This window comes from Bolinopsis microptera, chromosome 2, assembly GCF_026151205.1.
Source record: "Bolinopsis microptera isolate Bmic1 chromosome 2, MBARI_Bmic_1.0, whole genome shotgun sequence".
NCBI classification, from domain to species: domain Eukaryota; kingdom Metazoa; phylum Ctenophora; class Tentaculata; order Lobata; family Bolinopsidae; genus Bolinopsis; species Bolinopsis microptera.
The window spans coordinates 3,641,924-3,663,834 of record NC_087073.1 but is presented as its reverse complement, the minus strand read 5'-3'; the positions used below and the strand labels follow the sequence as shown (position 1 = coordinate 3,663,834).

The 21,911-nt window shown below is 37.2% G+C and overlaps 2 protein-coding genes across 3 annotated transcripts in view; one reads left to right on the top strand and one right to left on the bottom strand.

The window, feature by feature from the left end:
* LOC134811628 (uncharacterized WD repeat-containing protein alr3466-like) overlaps positions 1 to 12,331 on the bottom strand; it is a 67,222-nt gene extending 54,891 nt beyond the window's left edge. The window contains exon 1 of the mRNA XM_063818624.1: positions 12,308 to 12,331. The gene's annotated coding sequence lies outside the window, so the exon portion shown is untranslated. The remainder of the gene's footprint in view (positions 1 to 12,307) is intronic.
* A 2,612-nt stretch (positions 12,332 to 14,943) lies between these two features.
* Positions 14,944 to 17,077, top strand: LOC134826508 (phosphoserine phosphatase-like). 2 transcript variants are annotated; one of them, XM_063838892.1, is made up of 7 exons: positions 14,944 to 15,077; positions 15,288 to 15,444; positions 15,647 to 15,696; positions 15,935 to 16,080; positions 16,216 to 16,312; positions 16,538 to 16,589; positions 16,863 to 17,077. In XM_063838892.1, exons 1-7 carry the CDS (start codon positions 14,974 to 14,976, stop codon positions 16,971 to 16,973), a joined length of 717 nt encoding a protein of 238 aa, XP_063694962.1. In that variant the 5' UTR covers positions 14,944 to 14,973; the 3' UTR covers positions 16,974 to 17,077. The 2 variants fall into 2 exon arrangements, with proteins under 2 accessions (XP_063694962.1, XP_063694963.1); XM_063838893.1 differs by lacking the exon at positions 16,538 to 16,589.
* Positions 17,078 to 21,911: the final 4,834 nt, after the last annotated feature.

Here is a 21,911-nt window from a genome sequence, read left to right as displayed (position 1 = left end):
CTAAAAGGTTGGACTCGAGGGCGGAAGTCGAGAGGGCGGAGGTCGATCATATGACACAAGGGCGGAAGTTTCCTAAAATGATCACATGTCCTAAATGTTGGACTAGTAATACTACAAAACCAACTTACTTATATAAATTATACAGTCATTTTAGTGATCCTGATTTCGAATTCTTTTTAACTTTACTACAGGGGTGGGACTAGCTACAGGGGTGGGACTAGCTACAGGGGTGTGTTTAGCTACAGGGGTGGGACTAGCTACAGGGGTGGGACTAGCTACAGGGGTGGGACTAGCTACAGGGGTGGGACTAGCTACAGGGGTGGGTTTAGCTACAGGGGTGGGACTAGCTACAGGGGTGGGACTAGCTACAGGGGTGGGTTTAGCTACAGGGGTGGGACTAGCTACAGGGGTAGGACTAGCTACAGGGGTGGGACTAGCTACAGGGGTGGGTTTAGCTACAGGGGTGGGACTAGCTACAGGGGTGGGACTAGCTACAGGGGTAGGACTAGCTACAGGGGTGGGACTAGCTACAGGGGTGGGTTTAGCTACAGGGGTGGGACTAGCTACAGGGGTGGGACTAGCTACAGGGGTGGGACTAGCTACAGGGGTGGGTTTAGCTACAGGGGTGGGACTAGCTACAGGGGTGGGACTAGCTACAGGGGTAGGACTAGCTACAGGGGTGGGACTAGCTACAGGGGTGGGTTTAGCTACAGGGGTGGGACTATCTACAGGGGTGGGACTAGCTACAGGGCCGGGGTGGTACTAGCTACAGGGGTGGTACTAGCTACAGGGGTGGGACTAGCAACAGGGGTGGGTTTAGCTACAGGGGTGGGTTTAGCTACAGGGGTGGGACTAGCTACAGGGGTGGGACTAGCTACAGGAGTGGGACTAGCTACAGGGCTGGGACTAGCAGCTAGCTACATATGATGTAATTTCTGTGTTCAACAGGAAATCTCACTCAGTGGAGACATTATGTCAGTGTAACTAGTGTAATCTCGTGCCTTTGTGAAACTTATAGTGATACACCGTACCTGGCAAGTGGCACCACACATATATGTATATTACGAGCAAGTCTGAACTTCTGATGTAACTCACAAGGAAGTACACGGACAGCTCTCTCTCTACCAGGGAGGTTACATGTCCACTGTCTAAATATCAACCTTAGTCTGATTCAAAATTATACTCAAGATTGTATCCAATCCCTGTAGCCCTTTTCATTATAATAATATAAGGTTTCTGAGGTCTGAAAGCAAAATCAAATATTCAGAAGGCAACTGCAGTTCATAAAACGTTTACCCGAAATATATAATATAAATTCGTTTCGAAATCCGTACCTGACATCTAATAATTCAAGTAACTTAACAATGTTTAAACTCTGCAGGACTCCAGCATAATCAGATGCATCGCTTTAAGTTTACAATGTGCTTTGTTTAGAAAACGGAATGTGCTTGATACTTTTAAGTCACTGGTAAATTAAGCATATTCGCAAACAAAACAGGTTATATAACCGATATAAACGCAGGCAATAGCGTTAAAATTCTAATAAATGAGAAAGTATTAAGATAATTAAAACCCCGACCATAAATACATTAAATAACTATCACTGAGAAAGAATTAGGAAGATTAAAACACCGACAATGAATAACTATTACCTGAGACTAAACCGAATGATCGGTAAATCATAACTTAATATGATTTTTCAGTTTAGGAAAGAGTCTCAACGCATTCTGTGTGGTGATCTCAACTATTTGTTCCCTAGAGCAGCTCAACAAGTCTGCTAGATGATCAACAGTCTGTAATAAATTAAGTGGCGTGTTCCTCTGACCTTTTACCGGGCCGAGTGCAGGAGAATCACTCTCTAGAACAATCCGGTCAAGTGGAACACTCGTTGCTACTTGCTTTTGGGAGGGGTCCCGCACAAGTGACGGTGCTATCGAAAAATAGTGACCATCTTCGACCCCCTGCTTGATAGCCTGAAAGGCAGGTCATCAAATCCTGCTCGTCATGTGTAAATTAATTGAAATACTGGCAACCCGCCAACCAATGCAAACATGATTTGCTAGCAAAAACATGAACTGTATCATGATTCTTGTACATTAATCTGAGGATTACATCACTATCAACATGGACAGGCATTATTATTATTATATGCACAAGAATCTCATGAGACATGTTATATTGTGACTCTTGCTATTGGATAGGTGGCAAATAGCAAACAATATTTATTGCACACGGAAAGTGTGCAAACTCCATTACTTCAACAATAAAATTACAACATCAAATGGCGATTTACCGATAAACCATATCTGATTTCAAAATTGTACAAACTCGCCAGGATAACTATACTAGGAAATCGAAACGGCAATACATGTATTATGAGATAATATTTATATGTATTATGAGATGATATTTCATGTTGAAACCATTGAAAGTTTAATTTTCTATGAGATCATGATTTTAAATTAGAACCGCCCTTTACCGTAGATAAAAGCTAATTGTCGAAGACCAGATAAGGAGATAAGCCAATCCTATGAAATCGGGCCTTCAAATGGGTATTCTAGAAAACTCCCCTCCTTAGAAAGGAACAAGTAGTACAACATACAAATGAAATAAGTGTAACTGCGTGATTTCCTATATTACAGATTACTTATATACTTTAACCCTATAAGCCATGTACCGAACAAGCAGCCATACAGTATCTAGCCAGTAGCTTTAGATGCTTTACAAGTACAGATCTGAACTTGCAACTATGCAATTTGGTATTGGTGGGTGAGCATCTCAAAAATTTTACGAATGTTCAGCACGAAGAAAATATACAAAAGCAATGTAAACGAAAACACCATTACAACACTATATATATATGTTACACTGAGGGAGAAGGGTATGAGGAGGTACAACATGAATAGCCGGTAAATCTGACACATTGTCAACAATCAAGAAGTTTAACTAAGGTGTCTCATTACAACTGATTGGTAATTGGGAGTGGTATGTAGCCATAATGGTGGTACAGTCGTTGTAGCATGGAAGACTTAAAATTTCAGATAGTTCAGCCCATGTTTCTGTTCGAAACTTGAGATGGATTTAAAATGGTACACCCACATGAAAATCATGTGAAAGCAGTTCATCTATGTTATTGACAAAACAGCAACAGTAAGCTATTTATAACACAATTTAACCTTTTTTCCGCCATCGAATGCATGAAGGAGGGCTCCCCTTACATTCTGTTGTTTTAGAACATCTAACAGTGGTTTTCCAGCAGATCGCGAGTGAAGATTTAAAGGCAAATCATACTTCTTAGACAATTCGATCTGAGATGGTTAGAACGTCTTGATGAACATCAGGCGCATTAGAATTGTTAATACAATCTTAAATTACGTGTCATAAATTATAAAGTAAATATGAACAACTTAATTAATATCAAAGTAATCAATTGAAAAATGAAATGCTTTTCATTCTTAACATTTTCTGTTTTAATGTGACCTGTTTCACAAGTGCATTTCTCTGCATATCTCTCTCAATAGAAGTGGGACAAAGCCATCTAGAAAAATCCAAGCCACATTCACCAAGACAGACAGCAGATAAAGCATATTTTTCTAACCATTCTGAAAATTGGTCTGTATCCTCAACAGACAGGGGTCTCTTCTGAAATTTTCAATATTATAAATTTAATATATAGAGCTTCTGCAAAATAATAATGTAAATGATCAGTAATAAAACCTTTAACTTTAAAGACATTATAGATAAAATAAGTGCAAAGTTATATGTATAATGATGTGGTGTCACATTGGCTGTGAAGTACCTACATCAAGTGTTCCCTGCTGAATAGGATGGAGTCCCAACCCAAACCCAACACAACTATGATTAACATTTGAAATATCAATAACTTTCTGAAAGTCAGTGTAATCCATTCCAACTGCAACAACAAAAATGTTTTCCCTTTGAAGGTCAGCCATTAGATCATATATATCTTCATCAAATCCTCCATCACTAAGATGAGCATGGCAATCCACTATAACCATAAAAAACTGCTGAAAAAGCAAATGCCTTAGTATAGTAACCTTAGCTTTAGTATTATATCAGTAACTTTTTAGAAACGCTGAGAAAACTTGAGTGATAGCACTATGACTTGTTTTCCACTGGGACTCACGAATGATTTAACTGACTATTTTTTAAGTTTCAGGTGTCAAATTTAGCATCTCATCTTATGTACTGATGCTTTGAGGAAAAAAGCAAAATGCGCGACGACATTGCACTTGTTCTTAGGACCTGTCTTGAGTAGTATGGGAAGTTGAATGTCTGCCAAAAACCTCAATCATAATTGTTATAGTAATGTTCATGGGTAAAGGAAAAATGGAGTAGACAATATAATAAAGCATCGGTGAGACTGATGAATGAGATGACAAATTACTCGCACTCAGATCATTCACTTTCACTCAGTGACATTACGTTCCATGTTGGCGCCCAACTGCAACTGTTTCCACTTGTAATGTTTTAAAAAAGCAACTCCAAAACAAACAAAAATTGTTATTTGAACGATTCAGAAGAAGACATACGATCGATTATACGATTGATTAAGTTGAATTAAATTAAACAATTCTATGAGAAAACTTGTAAGTCTCAATACAATGATGTTTACAAGGGATTGCTCACATGTTACACAGCTACAGTCAGCCCTAGTGGGAGGTATTTTAAAATAGTGTGAACTTTATTTTAATTGTATAAAAATTGTATTTTACTTAATGTAAGCTATGTTTAGAGTGGCTTATGACGGGAATAAAATGGCAAACATCTGAAACTCTTTTATATATTAAAGGGATGGTCGCTGCCCATGGAGAAGGCCTTATTGTTTAAGATCAATTCTATAGTTAGTTCTGTTAACAATGTCGACATAATTTCCCAGTGTTTCAATAATCAATGATATAATATGGCTGTTAAACTTAACTGCAGGTCTCTTGTACATTATATATAGCCAAGAAACGTGAACGGTTGTTTTTTGTTTGCATGACAGTGCCACAAGAATAATTCTTAAACAATTGTTATTTGACTGCCATGTGGAAAACAATAGTGCACTATTGTTTTCCACATGGCACAAGTGCATATGCAAGTCAACTGGTAAATCAATCGATAAAACAACAATTTTATTCAGTATCAATTAAAGCAAACAAAAATATATTTTATATTGGAATCTCTCCATTATTATATCAATTAGATCGCAGTGCTCACGGCCTGTACTGCGTGAACGACAGAAATATCTTTTAAATTATTTTGCTTCTGAAATTTTGGCTCTAGTAATTAAGAAATGTGACACGTAATTGTAAGATATCAATTAAATAGATCCTGTGCGCGGCGCCTACAGCTGACCTAAGAATTTCTGAACAATTTTAAATTGTGGCTGTGTGCGCGGCGTACTGTATATGTGTTTGAAATTGAAATTTGAATTTATTTATGAATATAACGTTATGTATTGATTATTTGTGGTAAATAAAAATTTTTCTTTCCTAAAAAAAAATTTTCTTTCCTATATAACTAGCAGGACCTTTCTACCAAATATCTTAGGGGACTTGGAGTAGCAAGGGAGTGACTAGAAGTAGAATATAAACCTTTTACAAAAATGCGTCGAAGAGAATACAGGGTGATACAGGGTCAGAGAGTGCAGACTGTAAAATTATAATTAACAATTATTAGTACGTTGGAGGACTTCGCCGCTTCAACGCGCCGCTTCAACTAGCATTCTTGCTTCGCATCGAACGATCTGACGAAATCGAACGATCTGACGATCTGACGAGATTTGATGAGATCTGACGAGATCTGACGAGATCTGATGACATGAGATCTGACGAGATCGTTATTCGTTGCTCTGCTTCGCAAAGCAACGATCTGGAAGGGTTCACATCGTTAATCAATTTAGTACGCTTAAAACGCAAGCATAAAAATGCGCGCGGCGCTCAAATTGACGACGTTCTTTGCAAGAAAACAAACAAATTTTATTAAATAGATAATTATTATCAAATAAAATTTCCAAACAAGTGACGTAAAATATTTGTTAGTCCAACTCGGCGCGCGTTTTGGTAGGTTATAAACCTACAAATTATTTGTTAATAATTAATTTTTAAAACAAAAATTCAAATTAAATTTTGAACATTAAAAAAAACTGTATAAACTTGTCATACGTTGTATGACCCGCCGCGCACGAAGTGCGCGGCTCCCCCTGTAGCGTCGAAGACGCTACATAGTGAAACGACCGTGGGGGTCGCAACGTGATACAAGTATAAACTATATTATTAATATAAAAGCTTCGCATAGCCATGTGTCTAGTACGCGTACTGCGTGACGCGCTTGTTTCACAAGTCGAATATGCCTCCTGTGCCGCCTTCGGCGATCTCGCGCTACTGCAAGCTTGATTCACGATGTCAATCCTTCGCAGCTCGGTGAGGCTCAGTGGTGCATTTCGCCGATCTACCGAAGTGGTTGCGAGAAGAATTATTTGATGCGCGGCGCGGCCCAGTAGTGCATTGCGATACAAGTTAATATGTTTTTAAATACTTTAAATGATTAAAAAAATATTAAAGGAGTCTTGACCCTTCGAACGTTTTCGTTTTATTCTATTTTTAATGTTAAACTGGAATATACATTGGTTTAATGCTATTTATATTAGCTCCATCAATTTTTAATCACGTCGTGACCCGAGTTGGACTCGTCGACGGTCCTGGAATATATGGAATATATGGAACGAATATATGGAACAAATATTTTACCAGTATCACCCGTTAACGTGACCCCCATGGTCGTTTCACTACGATACAGGGGGCCGCGCACTCGTGCGCGGCGGGTCATACAACGTATGACAACAAATTAAGGGCGATTGTAGTCGATGTTGAAGCAAGTTGTATCACGTTGCGACCCCCACGGTCGTTTTACTATGGTGACGATACAGGGGGAGCCGTGCACTTCGTGCGCGGCGGGTCATACAACGTATGACAAGTAGCAAGGCTGTTATGTTCATCAAACTGATACGGCTCTCACTAATTCGCTCGCCCAAAAATTTCACGTATGACTCTGGTTTTTATGGTTTTGCAGCCGTCCAAAATTGTTTTACATAAACCTTAATCCCAACCCTAACCCTAACCAGAACCCCGAAGCTATCCATAACCCTTACCTATACCACAACCCTAACTCTAGCCCGAGCCCTAAACAATCGAATTCATGTTTTACTAGCCTGTCAAGTGACCAAAACGGTTTTTTGCCCATATACCATAACTCTCCAGGGAAGCATTTTCACCCTACATCTTGGGGGGTGATTCGGAATCAGCGTCCAAAAATACACCGATTCAGATCAATTTCATACCTAAAGGGCCTTTTCTCAAGAATGTTCTTAAAATTTGGGCGAGCGATTTAGTAGGAGCGAACTGATACCGTGATCCGTTAAAATACTCCAGGCGTCCCTTCTTTGTTTCTTTTTCATATCTATTTTCTGACTTGGTGCTTACACCTTCAACAGTTCTATTTTATAACAGTAGCTTTGTGTTACCTGGACATGTACACACTGGTCGAAGAACCTTTATGAGATGTTTGGTTAAAGTTTGAAATTTGGATTTGCCTAGGATATCCCTGCACATGATGGGTAGGAGATTATGGTGAGAACAGCTGGAAAATAACCAAAAGCGCCTGCCATGTGCTATACGAGTTGTGCTATACTAAATTAATTAAATTAAAATTGAAATTTAAAAACACCACTATTAAGCGTACACTTTTACTCAGCAGTGTCACTACAACTAGTTTACAAAAATACTTTTAAAACTATATATCAAAAGCAAAATAAAGTTCTATGTATAAATTCGTTCATAAAACTTCCAAAAAGCTAATATAATTTAGATAAGTCAAAGAGAGGGTTAAAATTATTAATAAAACATTTTTGCTACCTCAGTGTCAGATAAAGTAAACAAATAAGTCTTCAGTGCGGACTTAAACGCCTCAACAGAATAACATTGTTTAACTGAGTCTGGTAGTGCATTAAAAACTCGTGGACCAACCACACTAAAACTACGATCACCAAAACCCTTGGTTGAACGATAAGGGACTATGAGCCTAACAGTGTGTCCATGGTGAGCATACTTAAACATATCTTGAAGGTACAGTGGCGCTATTCCATTAATAGCCTTAAAAGATAGGAGACATATTTTAAAAATCACTCTTTTAGGTATATTAAGCCAGTGCAATTTATCAAGATCGTCGCCTAGGTGATCAAATTTATATTTTCCAGTTACTGCTTTTGCACAGGCATTTTGAATAAGCTGTAGTTGATGTATGAGGTACTTGGAGATGCCGTAAAACATGGCGTTACAGTAGTCCAAACAAGAAACAACGAGGCTATTAACAATTGTCTTAAGCTGTTTTGTAGTCAGCAGAAACCTTATCTTAGTGAGGTTGCGTAGTGTTAGGAAACATTTCTTCTTCAACTCAACAACATGGTTGCTCATAGTAAGCCCAGAGTCCATATGTATCCCAAGATTCTTAACTGTGCTCACAAATCGAATAGTTGTGTCACTCCCAAAATTCACTCCCTTTATATTGATCTCTCGTAGGACGGACATAGGACCAAAAACCATTATCTGTGTTTTACTGTCATTCATTGCTAGAAAGTATTTTTTCATCCAAGCTCTAATAGATGCAAAGCATCCCCTGAGCTTAGAGAGTAACGTTTCGCACTGGTTGATGGGTTTAAATCTCTTTAAGATCTGGTGGTCATCTGCATACCCATAAATTGTGAAGTCCATTCCTTGTACAAATCTATAGATGGATCTGATATAAAGGTTAAACAGAACAGGTCCCAGAACTGAGCCCTGAGGAACACCAAACTTAATAACTATTTCTTCAGAGAGAGTAGAACCAAGTCGAATTCTCTGAGCACGACCTTTTAGAAAGCTAGTAAACCATTTTAACACAGTGCCCCTTAGTCCTATCTCCTTCATGAGAATGTTCAGTAAGACATCATGGTCTACAGTATCAAACGCCGCCGATAGGTCAAGCATCATGACAACTGTAGCACTCTTTTCATCTGATGCAACTAGAAGATCATTCCATATTCTGATCAATAATGTTTCTGTGCTGAAGGTCTTCTTGTATGCAGGCGCTTTAACACCACTCTCTCGATTAGCTTCCCAAGGAAAGTGAGGTTTGAGACAGGGCGAAAGTTTTTCAAGACATTAGGATCAAGAGAGTTACTTTTCAGGAGGGGAACAATATCAGCAAGTTTGACTCCGTCCATTGAACCTTGAGATAAGGATGCATTAACAATCTGTAGAAGTAATGGTAGCAGAATGCTGATGTTCTCTTTAAGCAGTGTAGTAGGTAAGATGTCAGAAGGTGAACATTTGATACCAAACTCGTCAATGATTTCCTTTAGCTCATCTAATGTGACAGGTTCAAAGGTAGACCAGTGGTAGGATTCGGGAGCTTCAGCAGAAGAGTCTGATGGAAGAGTAAACCGATCATGATCCATATCTTTCCTAATGTTATCAATCTTAGATGTAAAGTAGGCGTTAAAGTCTGCTGCTAGCTTTGGAAGATCATCTGTGTAATCTGGCAGAGGATTAGATTGTTTACGGTCTAAATTTCTATTGACCAGCTGCCACAAAGTTCTTGGGTTGCCTTTAGAGTTTTCTACCATATTCTTAAAGTACTCCTTCTTCTTCAGATCAGCCATTTTAGAACATTCTGAGCTGATGTCTCTAAACATGATTTTATCTTCAAGCGTTGCTGTTGGTTTACGAGTTTTTGCCTCGGCTTTTCTTCTCAGCTTTCTGTAGTCCCTGTATTCATTATCAAACCAAGGTGCAGAATCAATAACAGATAACTTCTTGGAGACTATTGGAGCATGCTCATCTAGGAGTTCAGCACACAAGTCGTTCAAGTTGGCAACAGATGCACTCATATCAGTAGTTCCAATTTTCCCAAGATCAATCAAGTTTACTATATCGAAGAGATCACTGGTAAATTGGTCATCATCCACAGTCTTCAAATTTCTGTAAGTGATATCTTTAAAATATTTCTTTTCGAATTCCAAAGAGAAGTCACAATAGACTGGAAAATGATCTGATCCATGCCTATTCACACTATCAACCAAAACCTTGCATTGAAGCTGATTCTTGATAGAGAAGCAGAAGATTTGGTCTAGTGATCCACCAGCAACATGGGTTGGTTCATTAACATGATGATTAAATCCGTAAGACTGAAATAAGTCAAGCGTCTTCCTAACAAGCTTGTCATTCTTATTCTCAAAATGAATGTTCAAGTCCCCAGCAATGACGAGACAATCACACTTCATGGTGATGGCTGACAGAAGTAAATCAAGTTCCTGATGAAAGATAGAGGAGAGATAACCAGGTCGATACAAAGAGACAAACATGACCTTAGTGCCTGTTGCTGTTTTGATTGATGCAGCTGTGTACTCAAATGTAGAGAAAGTAGCAGAGCATTGGAACTGAGACATTGAGTATTCTCCCCTAAACAACAAAGCAGTTCCACCACCTTTTTTGTCTTTCCTGAAATTATGTATGATTCTGTAACCGTAAGACTTAATAATTGCAGTGGTGGGGCAGTTAACATCTGTTAGCCAAGTTTCACAGAATGCAGCAATATCAATGCTTTTGTCTGATAAGTTGCACATAATATCGTTTACTTTGTTAACAAGTGACCATGGATTGAAAAGGAAGAATTTCAGACAGCTCAGTGATTTCTGTCCGTGTTGTGGCTTTGGTAAAAAGGGGTGGTCTTTTTAACTTTCTCCTGCAAATCTTTGAATATGGGGCACAAAACAGGATCATAGGCTGCATGTAGAAGCTCATTGCCATGCTTACCAGCTTTCTTGCAGTTTGAACAACACAATGGAGCGGAGCGATCACATGTCCGTGTTTCATGTGCTCCTGCACAAAAGCCACAGACATGTTCACTTTTGCAATGACCTTGGTGACTTTTGCTATGGTGACCAAATGATTGACAGTTAAAACATCTGAGGACAAAGAAGCTATCATAGACTTTGCAAACTCTCTGAGTTCCAATAAAGAGCTTATCACCTTGTTTAGCAATTGCAGATCGTACAAGATTACTGACACGAACAATGGCTTTGAAGGAGTTCTGGTCATTCTTTAGGGGTACTATAGCTACTACATCAATTTTCTTGTCTTCTATACTGGTACCTGGATCATTGATGAGCAGATCTATTCCATGGTTTTGACTAACTATCATTTCCTTTATTTCCTCCTTCAAGTAATCACGCTCAAGACCAACAACTGTTATTCTTGGTAACTTTGTGGCTACGGTTGATGTACTATGTTGGGGGGAAGCTTTGCTAAGCTTCTCACGCAATGTTTCTGCCTCAGACCTAGAGTTAAGAATAACGGCAGTATCATTAGATTTGAGCTTCATTGTGTTAACAATACTAATCTTATTCTTGATGCAGCTTTCTTCCAACATACTTTTATCAATTGGTTTGCCACTCTGATCATTCTTAATTACAATCATGCTGCGAAGTTTCTCAGTCCTCTGAGAATCATCCCATGGGTTGCAGGGAGTCATTGGAGGTTTTGCTAGAGCATTGTTTTGCTTACTTGGCAAGATTTCCTTAAGCATCTCTTTTACACCGGACAGTTCTTCAGCAAAATTCTGCTTTAACTCCTCAATCTTTCTGTCAACGTAAACATTAGCAGCTCCCCCTGTGCTTTGCTCTGTCATCTCCTCTTTAACTGTAATACAATGGTTACAAAAGAACAAGAATCTGCCAAATCTTTTCTCATAGGACTTGGTGTTAGAAACAGCTGGTCCCAAATGGGAAGTGAAGCTAGATGGGGCACTAACACAATAGGAATCATCTGTGCAGCCTACCGCATGGAAATAGTTTTTACAGTCATAACACTGAACTTTGTAGTCAGGATTAACTCCCTCCTGACAGTGGTTACAACAATCATTTTGTATGATGTTGGGAGCAGCTATGTAGGTCCTTGTACCCTCTGTGTTCTGGGGAGAGAAAGTTATAGATGATTTAGGAGAATCAGGCGTAGCTAAGTTTAGTAGGTCAGGGGTTGCTGTGTAAGGATTGTAAACTTGTAAGACAGTCGAGACTCCAACAGAAAACAATAAAGACAACCCACCGGAAGAGTTCTGACTTATGGGTCAGATACCCTTTGATAGTTTTGGTTTGAAGGGGAAGAGAGCTATCAAGGATAGAACACTCCTCTAGTAACTGTGTATCGCTTGTGTGTGTATCGCTTTTCAACTTATTGCCACGACATACTTTCAACACGTGCCATACCTCAAATTATTTGTTATATAGTAGTGTTGAAAGTATTAAAAAACTAGTGTCAATAACAAATTTAGAGTACTTTGTATTCGAAATGAACATTAAATGATTTGTGATCTGATATGTATTTTTATTACACGTTTGTTCTTATTTAAATTTATTATATTTTCTTATCAGCCAGTAGAGGAAACTTAACAGAGGTTATGGTGGTTAATATCGATAATGAAGTGCTTGCAAAGGAAGTAATTAATCCATCTCCACAAAGACTACTGCAAGAACTCCTCGCAAACAGTGTTATTAAACAAAAGGTTGACACATTTCTAAATGAGATGACACAGAAAAGAATATGTAAACATTCCTCTTTGTATGCCAGGGTGAATATAGTGCTGTTAGTTTTTCTAAAGCAGACCAAATTACATGGATTGGAACAGCAGGTGCCACCACATGCCACATTGTAGTAATTCATGATAATGATTCAGTTGCCTTAGCCCATTTAGACAGCCCTAACTCAGTTGATAGTACAATTGAGAACATGATTAGTGGAATGGGTCATGAATTGTCTTTGTATGTTGTTGGTGGATTCAGTGAGGAGAAAATGACTTCTTATTCCATATCTTCTTGTCTATTAGAATATTTCTACCTGTCTGAAAAACATTTCAACATTCAACTCTGGTGCACATTAGATTTAAACACGAAAATCAGTGATGAGCTATCTTTCCCAATATTGACTGACGTTGCCTTTAGACTGGAAGATAGATCACTTCATAATGTTATCTTTGACTACAGGGGACCTGAATTAGAATTGAGAAGTCTTCTTCGACAGGACTCTGCACAGGACTTCAACATATTTGATAGAGAAACATGCCTTATTGAAATTCCGTATGTTGAATTTGAAATGGACCCCAGATACCAAGGAGCAGCTTCAGCTCCAGATAACTTTCTTTTGTCAAGGTGCTCCACGTCACCGCACTGTGAACCTCATTACTTTTGTCAAGATATGAGAAATTTCTTTCTTTTTATAGCAACAAAGGATAGCAACATGGTGTTTGGACCAAATAAAGAACCAATGATTTATAAGATGGATAATGACGGAGTTTGGGTTAGACAGAATAATACTTAATTTGTATGTATTTATATTAGAATATATTTCATTTTAGCTGATTTAGGTTTTAAATAATATTTGAGACATTTCTACTACATTCCTTTTTCGTACATTTATGCTACTCCTAGCCTGTTGCCCTAATTATTAATTATATCTAGAGAGCTTGACAATTATATGAAACTTCTAATTATTTCCATAATGTATATTTATATTTGTAATGTTGTCTGTTCCATTATTGATTGAATGTTTTTTATAAAGTTTGCCTCTAGTCAATTTATTGGTTTACTTCTGAATTTTGCCTATGAACTGAGTAATGGGTATGGAAACCCATTTTGATCACTTGTGATCGAAATATGCTCTTATAGATACAGTACATATTGAGTGCTGCACACATTACACCATATCTTGTTATCCGAAATTTGGAACTGACCAGATATCTGGCTTTAATATCGAGTTCCAGTCCGGTTTAAAAGATTCTTAGTGGAAAGTTTCAAAAACTTTTCAGGAAACTTTTATGTATCTGAAAACTGTTCAGCAATCAGAAACGAACATTTTTGCAGCACATGTGAAGTCCCGATTTTTCCAGTTCCTACACAACATCTCAGTTTTCTGTAAAATGTTGTGAATTTTTCAGTTTTTAACGTAAGATCAGACATTTTCCTTTGAATCACACCTTTTCACCCCAATGCTGGGAGTGTAGTTATAATACAGGGCGTTTAATCGAATTAAACACATGTGCATCATCAAACATTAATGATTGACCATCTCATAATTGGCTGGTTATAAAAATAACTTTAGGCTCATCCATATTTTTGTGGCTCTACTAGGGTTACCGATTGAGATGATGGGCTTTTATTATTGATGTACAATGTAAAGCTAACATTTGCTGGATAGTTAGTGTCCCATATGTTACTGTTGTAGCTCATTGTCTGAATTATATATAAAAAATTATATAATATAAAAAATCAATAATTAGAAATATGGTCATATGACTGCCATACACAGATCTAAGTCATTATTGCTGAATATAGGATTATAGGAACGAGTGATTGGAATAATTTTATTGTTCTGCATGTATGCAATCTATCGTTCTGCTCTCTGTTCATATTAGACAATATGCACAGCTATTTTAAGACACGGTTTGACACACTCCACAAGGTCTTGAGATTTAATATCGAGTAATTAGGGAACATGCCTGGTCCTTAGGTTTGGATCTCAGGGTTCAATGGCAGGTATTCGTACCAGGTACGGGACCATTCAATATTCAACGCATATTTACCTAGTTAATCATAATCAATAAATGATGAATGTTCAAAAGTTTTTTATTTTATTATTTTTAAAAAAATACGAAGTTTCCATTCACGGGATAGCCAGTTACCTGGTAACGCCCGTTCATGATGCTTCTCCCACAAGTGTAAGCGAATCAACTTTCCTGCAAGCTTTTGCATCCTAAAAGTTTCTCCTCTATAAGCGCGAACCGGAAATGTAATTAATATTTAGCTGTTTCTAGTCCAAACTCCATACTGATCGGCTCATAATCCAAATTTATTATTATCTAGTTGAAAGTCGCTACATTATGGCACCTCATGACAAAATCGTACCAATCACCAAGAAAACAATCCCCAACAATGTTCTCCACGTTCTTCAGAACTGTGATTGTGTCTGCTTTGATGTCGACAGGTTAGTTCCTATCTTTCGTGTTTAGGAGTTATAGAATCAACTTGGTGACATAACGCATGATTGGTTTCCACCATCTTTTCAAAATATTGTTTTCAACGATAATCATGATCTTACAATGCTTCCAAGTTCCAACACAGTTTAATGACAATGTGACATATTTCATATTCTATTTTGTGATATACATGTACTGTGACAATGTCATTTTTGCAGTACGATGTTGACCTGCGAAGGTATCGATGAGATGGCGAGATACGCAGGAAAGCATGAGGAAGTGAAAGCTTTGACAAAGAAAGCTATGGGTGGTAATATGTCATTCAGAGAGTGCCTTACAGAGAGGCTGGAAATATTACAACCCACAGCTCAATTGGTAAATATAGTAAAAATATATACGGTCTAAAATTGAAACAAATAGTTTCTGGCGAGGTTCAAACTCACGACCTTCTGCGTGGGAAGCCAAAGTGATAAACCTTCTAAGTCATTTCAGTTCTTTCATGTGACACTTTGGCTCATTGGCTAGTAAAGATCATTTTCAATATTACAATCAATAAGCTGATTTCATCAAATTTCAGATCCAGGAGATGATCGAAATGAAGCCCCCTGGCATTACTCCAGGATTTCAGTGAGTGTTCTGGAAACAGACCATTTAGTTGCTGAGTTTATGTTTTCAACAGTTCAACTGTCTTCGATATTCACCGACACTCAAGTTACTTCAGATCAGCTGATTTTGCCGTACATATGTTTTTAAAGTTGTTGCGTTAAAATTAGTAAGCTGCTCTGGTACAATACTTTTCAATACTTTTCAAGATATGCTGATTTGATGAACAAATAATTCCTTAAAATTAGTTTCATTACTTCAGGGAACTGGTAGATGCTCTGAGAAGCAGAGGAACTGAAATCTATCTAGTTTCCGGAGGGTTTGACTGTCTGATCGTCCCTGAAGCTGCCAAATGTGGAATTGCTCCAAACCATGTCATTGCAAATACCATACTTTTTGACAAAGAAGGTATTAAAGGAATTATTCAAGTTTTTGTTAATTAAGAATGTAAAAATTCTCGGGTTGGTTTTCAAATGATTATCGATGTTTCAACATAGATTCATTCTATTTGTCTTAATTTCTCTTTGAACGCCGATTTTTCAGGAAAATACGCCGGATTTGACAAGAATAACTTCACCTCTGAGAATGGAGGCAAAGCAAGGGCCCTTCAGTATCTGAAAGATTCCTTCAAGTTCAACAAGTAAGCTGAGAACTATATAGATTCAACTTGATTCCTGGAAATAAATTATCGCGTGACTTTTGTCGACTGCAATGATCCTATAACCACAATATTTACTCATGTAACAACGTTGTGTGATGAACGGTATAATTATTCTAAATACACATATGTAATATATAAAAATATTTTATAACATAATGCAATTGTTTATTTACTGATTGTACCATGAGCTGTTTTACTATGCAGAATGATAATGATCGGAGATGGCATGACGGATGCTGAAGCTCGTCCTCCCGCGGTTTGTTCTCTCTTTCATCTCTGTTGTCGAAGCGTTTTATAAATACTAGAATTTATTAGGGCCCGATGTAATTGCTATGATCAGTTTACTGGTCAACTGGTGTTTCGGTGTCCCTTATTTTGTTTACACTCGCCCACTCGGTCACTTGTCAAGGCATGTAAGGTCATTCGGCGATATTTTCTTTGAAATAAAATGATGTATTTGTATAACAATTTGAAAGTTTATTGATTAAAAAAAAAAAAATTACTTTATCTATAAACACAATTCCTGCAGGATATTTTCATCGGGTTTGGTGGAAATGTGAAACGAGACGCAGTGAAGGAAGTGTCCGACTACTACACCTCCAGCTTTTTCTCTATATTAGAGGCTCTTCAACTGAAATAGATTAAAAACATCTGAAGTAAGTACTCATCGATGTTCGATTGGTATGGAATGACAGGGGTTGATCTCAGCTCTGTTTATTTTTTGAGGCATCGCTAATAATCTAAGTGGGAATAGCGGATTTAGTAGTTTAGCTTTTAAAATTGTAACTCAGTTTAAATTAAGCACTCATTATTACGATAAACACCTTTTGGATATATCGCTAGTTAACATTACATTGTAAATAGTGTACTGAATGATTTTCAGGGGGTTGAGTTTGCATTCTTTTTTCATGATTTTGACCTGATATTTATTCGGGTTTGCTTTTTTTAATCAAAGACTGATCAAAACCGTTATAGATAAACTGACGTGCCTTTTACTGATCATATTTTGAACTCTTCAAATTGCATAATTTTTTAATTTTCTCACAAACATCTTGATAATATTATTACTTTTAACAAAATGATGAAGGTATAAAGGGGTAACTTTGTACCGATTTTAAAATACTCTTAACAGCCAAAGATATCAGACTCGATAGTATTTATGACGAAGCCAGATGATTTTTATTTTTCCTTTGTAATTTCGACTTAAAACCGAATAACATCGGAGTGATTAACGATCTTAAATCACTCGAAAAAGAAAAATCATCCTGCTACTTAAGTGATTGCTACTTGTAGGAGAATGCTATCACGTTTGAATAGCTCTGAACTGCTGCAAATATGCTTTCAAAAATTATTATTAGTTTTTATTTTACGTGTTGATATTTTTTTGCTAGGCGAACATTATCATGGCCGATTATTGTAAAACGAATTTTATTTAAACACTACAGTATACATATTTTAATATGATATAATTTTCCGATGAAGAAATCGTCTTATTTTGTAAGGAACAATATACACATCTTTAAATCACATACAACTTGCTCTGACGAAGATTTAAATACAATTATGCATATTTAATACAATTACATATCATTATTAAGAATGAATATTCGAATACTATAATTCAATTGTAACCTCGTTAATAATTTGAGTAAACCACGTCGATAAATTGCGCCGAAGAAATGAATTACATTAAATTGACAATAACAGGAATAGTTTAACAGTGAAAAAAAAGTATTTACGCTATCTGCTGTATGGCGATTGGCGGACCTAGTGTGTTTGTTCTAGGAACCGACCGGAATGGGCTTTTGGCTGCCGGACCGGATTTTTGCCGGACCGGAACCGGTTGTTAGGAAGGGCAAATATAAGGCTGCTGGAACTTGCCGGAATGTGCCGGATCTTGCCGGAAAATTTGAATTAATAAGTTCCGCATTCCTAAGAGCAATACAACCACACCGATGATGTTTGCTGTTTAGGCCTAGCAGTAGATCCGGCAAAATGTTTTGAAACCGGACCGGAACCGGATATTGAAGCCGGATAACCGGGCGGTTCCTAGCTTTGTTCGGTGTTTTGATGAGCTTAATTGGAAGATATTTATTTTGAAATACGAGCCGGTAGGATAAGTCAGAAGTGTTGAAAGAAATTACTGGTTTAAATTTAGTGTCCCATGTATGGCACAGATAATGCGTCATTTAGCTGTACATTCCACGCATAATTAACATTCAGAAAAGATTATACTTAATATAACTCAAAACCATTTATATCTCGATTGTTTAGTCAATAGGTTATTTGTACGGCCAGTAACATCTTATATTATTGTGTCAACAAATCTATATAAAACCACCCATCATGCTATTATGTATATGTATTAATTGTTGTTGACTAACAAACAACTCAAAATCGATATCGTAGGGTCAATGTGTCACTAAGGTATATAGTTTGAAAGTCATAATTCATAGTTGTTTGCTTCTACGTTTGTATGTACCTTACGAGACATATTTAAATGGTACGAAAGTCGCGGAAAGTCGGTGGTTTTTCGAAGAAAAAAACACCATATTTACGGACTACCAAAATTTAGGTCACCATCGTTATTTTTCACGTATTTTCCTTAATTACGGCGGTGAAATTTCGGGAGTAGTGGAAGATAATAAACACTGTCGGTCTCCTATACCCTCTGGAGGATTATAAGTTAAGTTGAGGCTAACTTTCAAAGGCTCCAGAGAAATTTTTAACAAGATGAAACAGCTGATCAGAGAAGATTTTTGTATTTAATTTTCTCAAATATGTCTCGTAAGGTACTTGTTATTCCAGACCAGAAACAGAATTACCATTTCGCTCTCTGATCTGTCTGTCCGGCGTGATTTATGATCTAGGCTCAAGACTGGGTAACTCTATTAAGAGTTGAGTTTTTATTTTGGTGGCTCTGTCATGAGTGTCACGCCAGTGATCAGATGTTTCAGAGGTAGAATTTCTGATGTCATGTATGGAACGCGCATCAACACATCACTAGATTTATTCACCGCGCATATTATAAAAAAACAAACGTACGGTACGAACGAACAAATTGACATGTAATAAACGAATAGCAACGCAAAACGCGACGGTACTAATGACAAACAACTAAGTTACTGTGAAACAAGGCCAGACCTCAGAACTATGGGAATTTTAACAGAATTAAGTTCTCATCAGTACACAACATTATGCCATCGGATTTTTTACACAGACTTGATTTGCAGGGTCCCCCGTAACTCAAAGTGCTAGTTGTAAGTCATTATTTACACTTATTTAAAAGTCTGTAATACCAAGTTGGTAAAATTTGGCACACAAAATAACGAGTGTTTCGGAAAAATTGAAATATCTCGTTTCATGATATTCAAAGCATTTCCAAACCATCGTTGGCCTACCATGATGTGACTTTTGCGGTAATTTTGCATCTCCTATTGGGTCTCAACTCTAAAACTGAATTGAGATAAGGGGTACATCGCGATTCCAGGTATCAAACTTTAAAAGGCTCTACAGCCTTTTCTCAAGGACATTGGGTTAGTGTCTAGTGACCCTATACCCTATTATACTATTATAGATCAAGTTTGTGCAGAAAATCCGGTGCATAAAGTTTTTGCAATTTGCAGCAGTGGAAATGCTAAAATTCCCACACTACACTTACATAGAGACATAAAAGGAGCCAGTCTAGAAAACGAGTTTAACCAGATCTTTATAAGATTTACACAGTGAATTTATCTTCTAAATTAGAATTGGGGACGAAAAGTCTCGGAATAATTATGTTAATGGGAAAATGACATTATCTTCGCTTTCCTCATTCCTGTGTTTCCAGAAGCAAGAGGATCCTCTAGTCTATAATTTATAGCATATTTTACCTTTGTCGACTCCTGAAGATGATGTGAACATAAAAAAGTCCCACCTGATGTAACTCCATTGTTGATGTGAAAGCAGCAGTATACGCCGAATAGATAAATTATAGACTGTAGACGGTGCTGGAAGTTTGATTTCGGTTGCAGAGGAAGGCGGAAGCCCACAGCAGAAAGCTTAACAAAACGAAAAGTTGTATTTAAAAAAGTCTGTCCCATTTTCAAATATGAAATTTTCTGAACACAAATATGACAGATTGGATGAAGTTTTTGCCCAGAAACCAATAAGTCAGTTAATTGATGATGGTATGAAACCAAATTGAGGTACTGGGAGTTAAAATCCCGAATAAAATTGCAAAATCATATTGTCCCAATCTCTGTCCCATTTTCGGTTTTTGAAGATGAAATTTCCAGGACCGAAATTTTACAGTTTAAATAGATTTTTTCATCCGCAACCAATTAGTAAGTCAACTATAAATGGCATATGACACGATTGAGGTGCTGGAACTTTGATTTCGGTCGGAGGAAGCCCACAGCAGAAAGCTTAACAAAATGAAAAGTTGTATTTTCAAAAGTCTGTCCCATTTTCAAATATGAAATTTTCTGAACATAAATTTGACAGATTGGATGAAGTTTTTGCCCAGAAACCAATTAGTCAGTTAATTGATGATGGTATGAAACCAAATTGAGGTACTGGGAGTCAAAATCCCGAATAAAATTGCCAAATCAGAAAGCTTAACAAAACGAAAAGTTGTATTTTCAAACGTTTGTCCCATTTTCAAATATGAAATTTTCTGAACACAAATTTGACAGATTGGATGAAGTTTTTGCCCAGAAACCAATTAGTCAGTTAATTGATGATGGTATGAAACCAAATTGATCGGTACTAGGAGTCAAAATCCCGAATAAAATTGCAAAATCATATTGTCCCAATCTCTGTCCCATTTTTGGTTTTTGAAGATGAAATTTCCAGGACCGAAATTTTACAGTTTTGACTGATTTTTTCACCCGCAACCAATTAGTAAGTCAACTATAAATGGCATATGACACGATTGAGGTGCTGGAACTTTGATTTCGGTCGGAGGAAGCCCACAGCAGAAAGCTTAACAAAACGAAAAGTTGTATTTTCAAAAGTCTGTCCCATTTTCAAATATGAAATTTTCTGAACACAAATTTGACAGATTGGATGAAGTTTTTGCCCAGAAACCAATTAGTCAGTTAATTGATGATGGTATGAAACCAAATTGAGGTACTGGGAGTCAAAATCCCGAATAAAATTGCCAAATCAGAAAGCTTAACAAAACGAAAAGTTGTATTTTCAAACGTTTGTCCCATTTTCAAATATGAAATTTTCTGAACACAAATTTGACAGATTGGATGAAGTTTTTGCCCAGAAACCAATTAGTCAGTTAATTGATGATGGTATGAAACCAAATTGAGGTACTAGGAGTCAAAATCCCGAATAAAATTGCAAAATCATATTGTCCCAATCTCTGTCCCATTTTTGGTTTTTGAAGATGAAATTTCCAGGACCGAAATTTTACAGTTTTGACTGATTTTTTCACCCGCAACCCATTAGTAAGTCAACTATAAATGGCATATGACACGATTGAGGTGCTGGAACTTTGATTTCGGTCGGAGGAAGCCCACAGCAGAAAGCTTAACAAAACGAAAAGTTGTATTTTCAAAAGTCTGTCCCATTTTCAAATATGAAA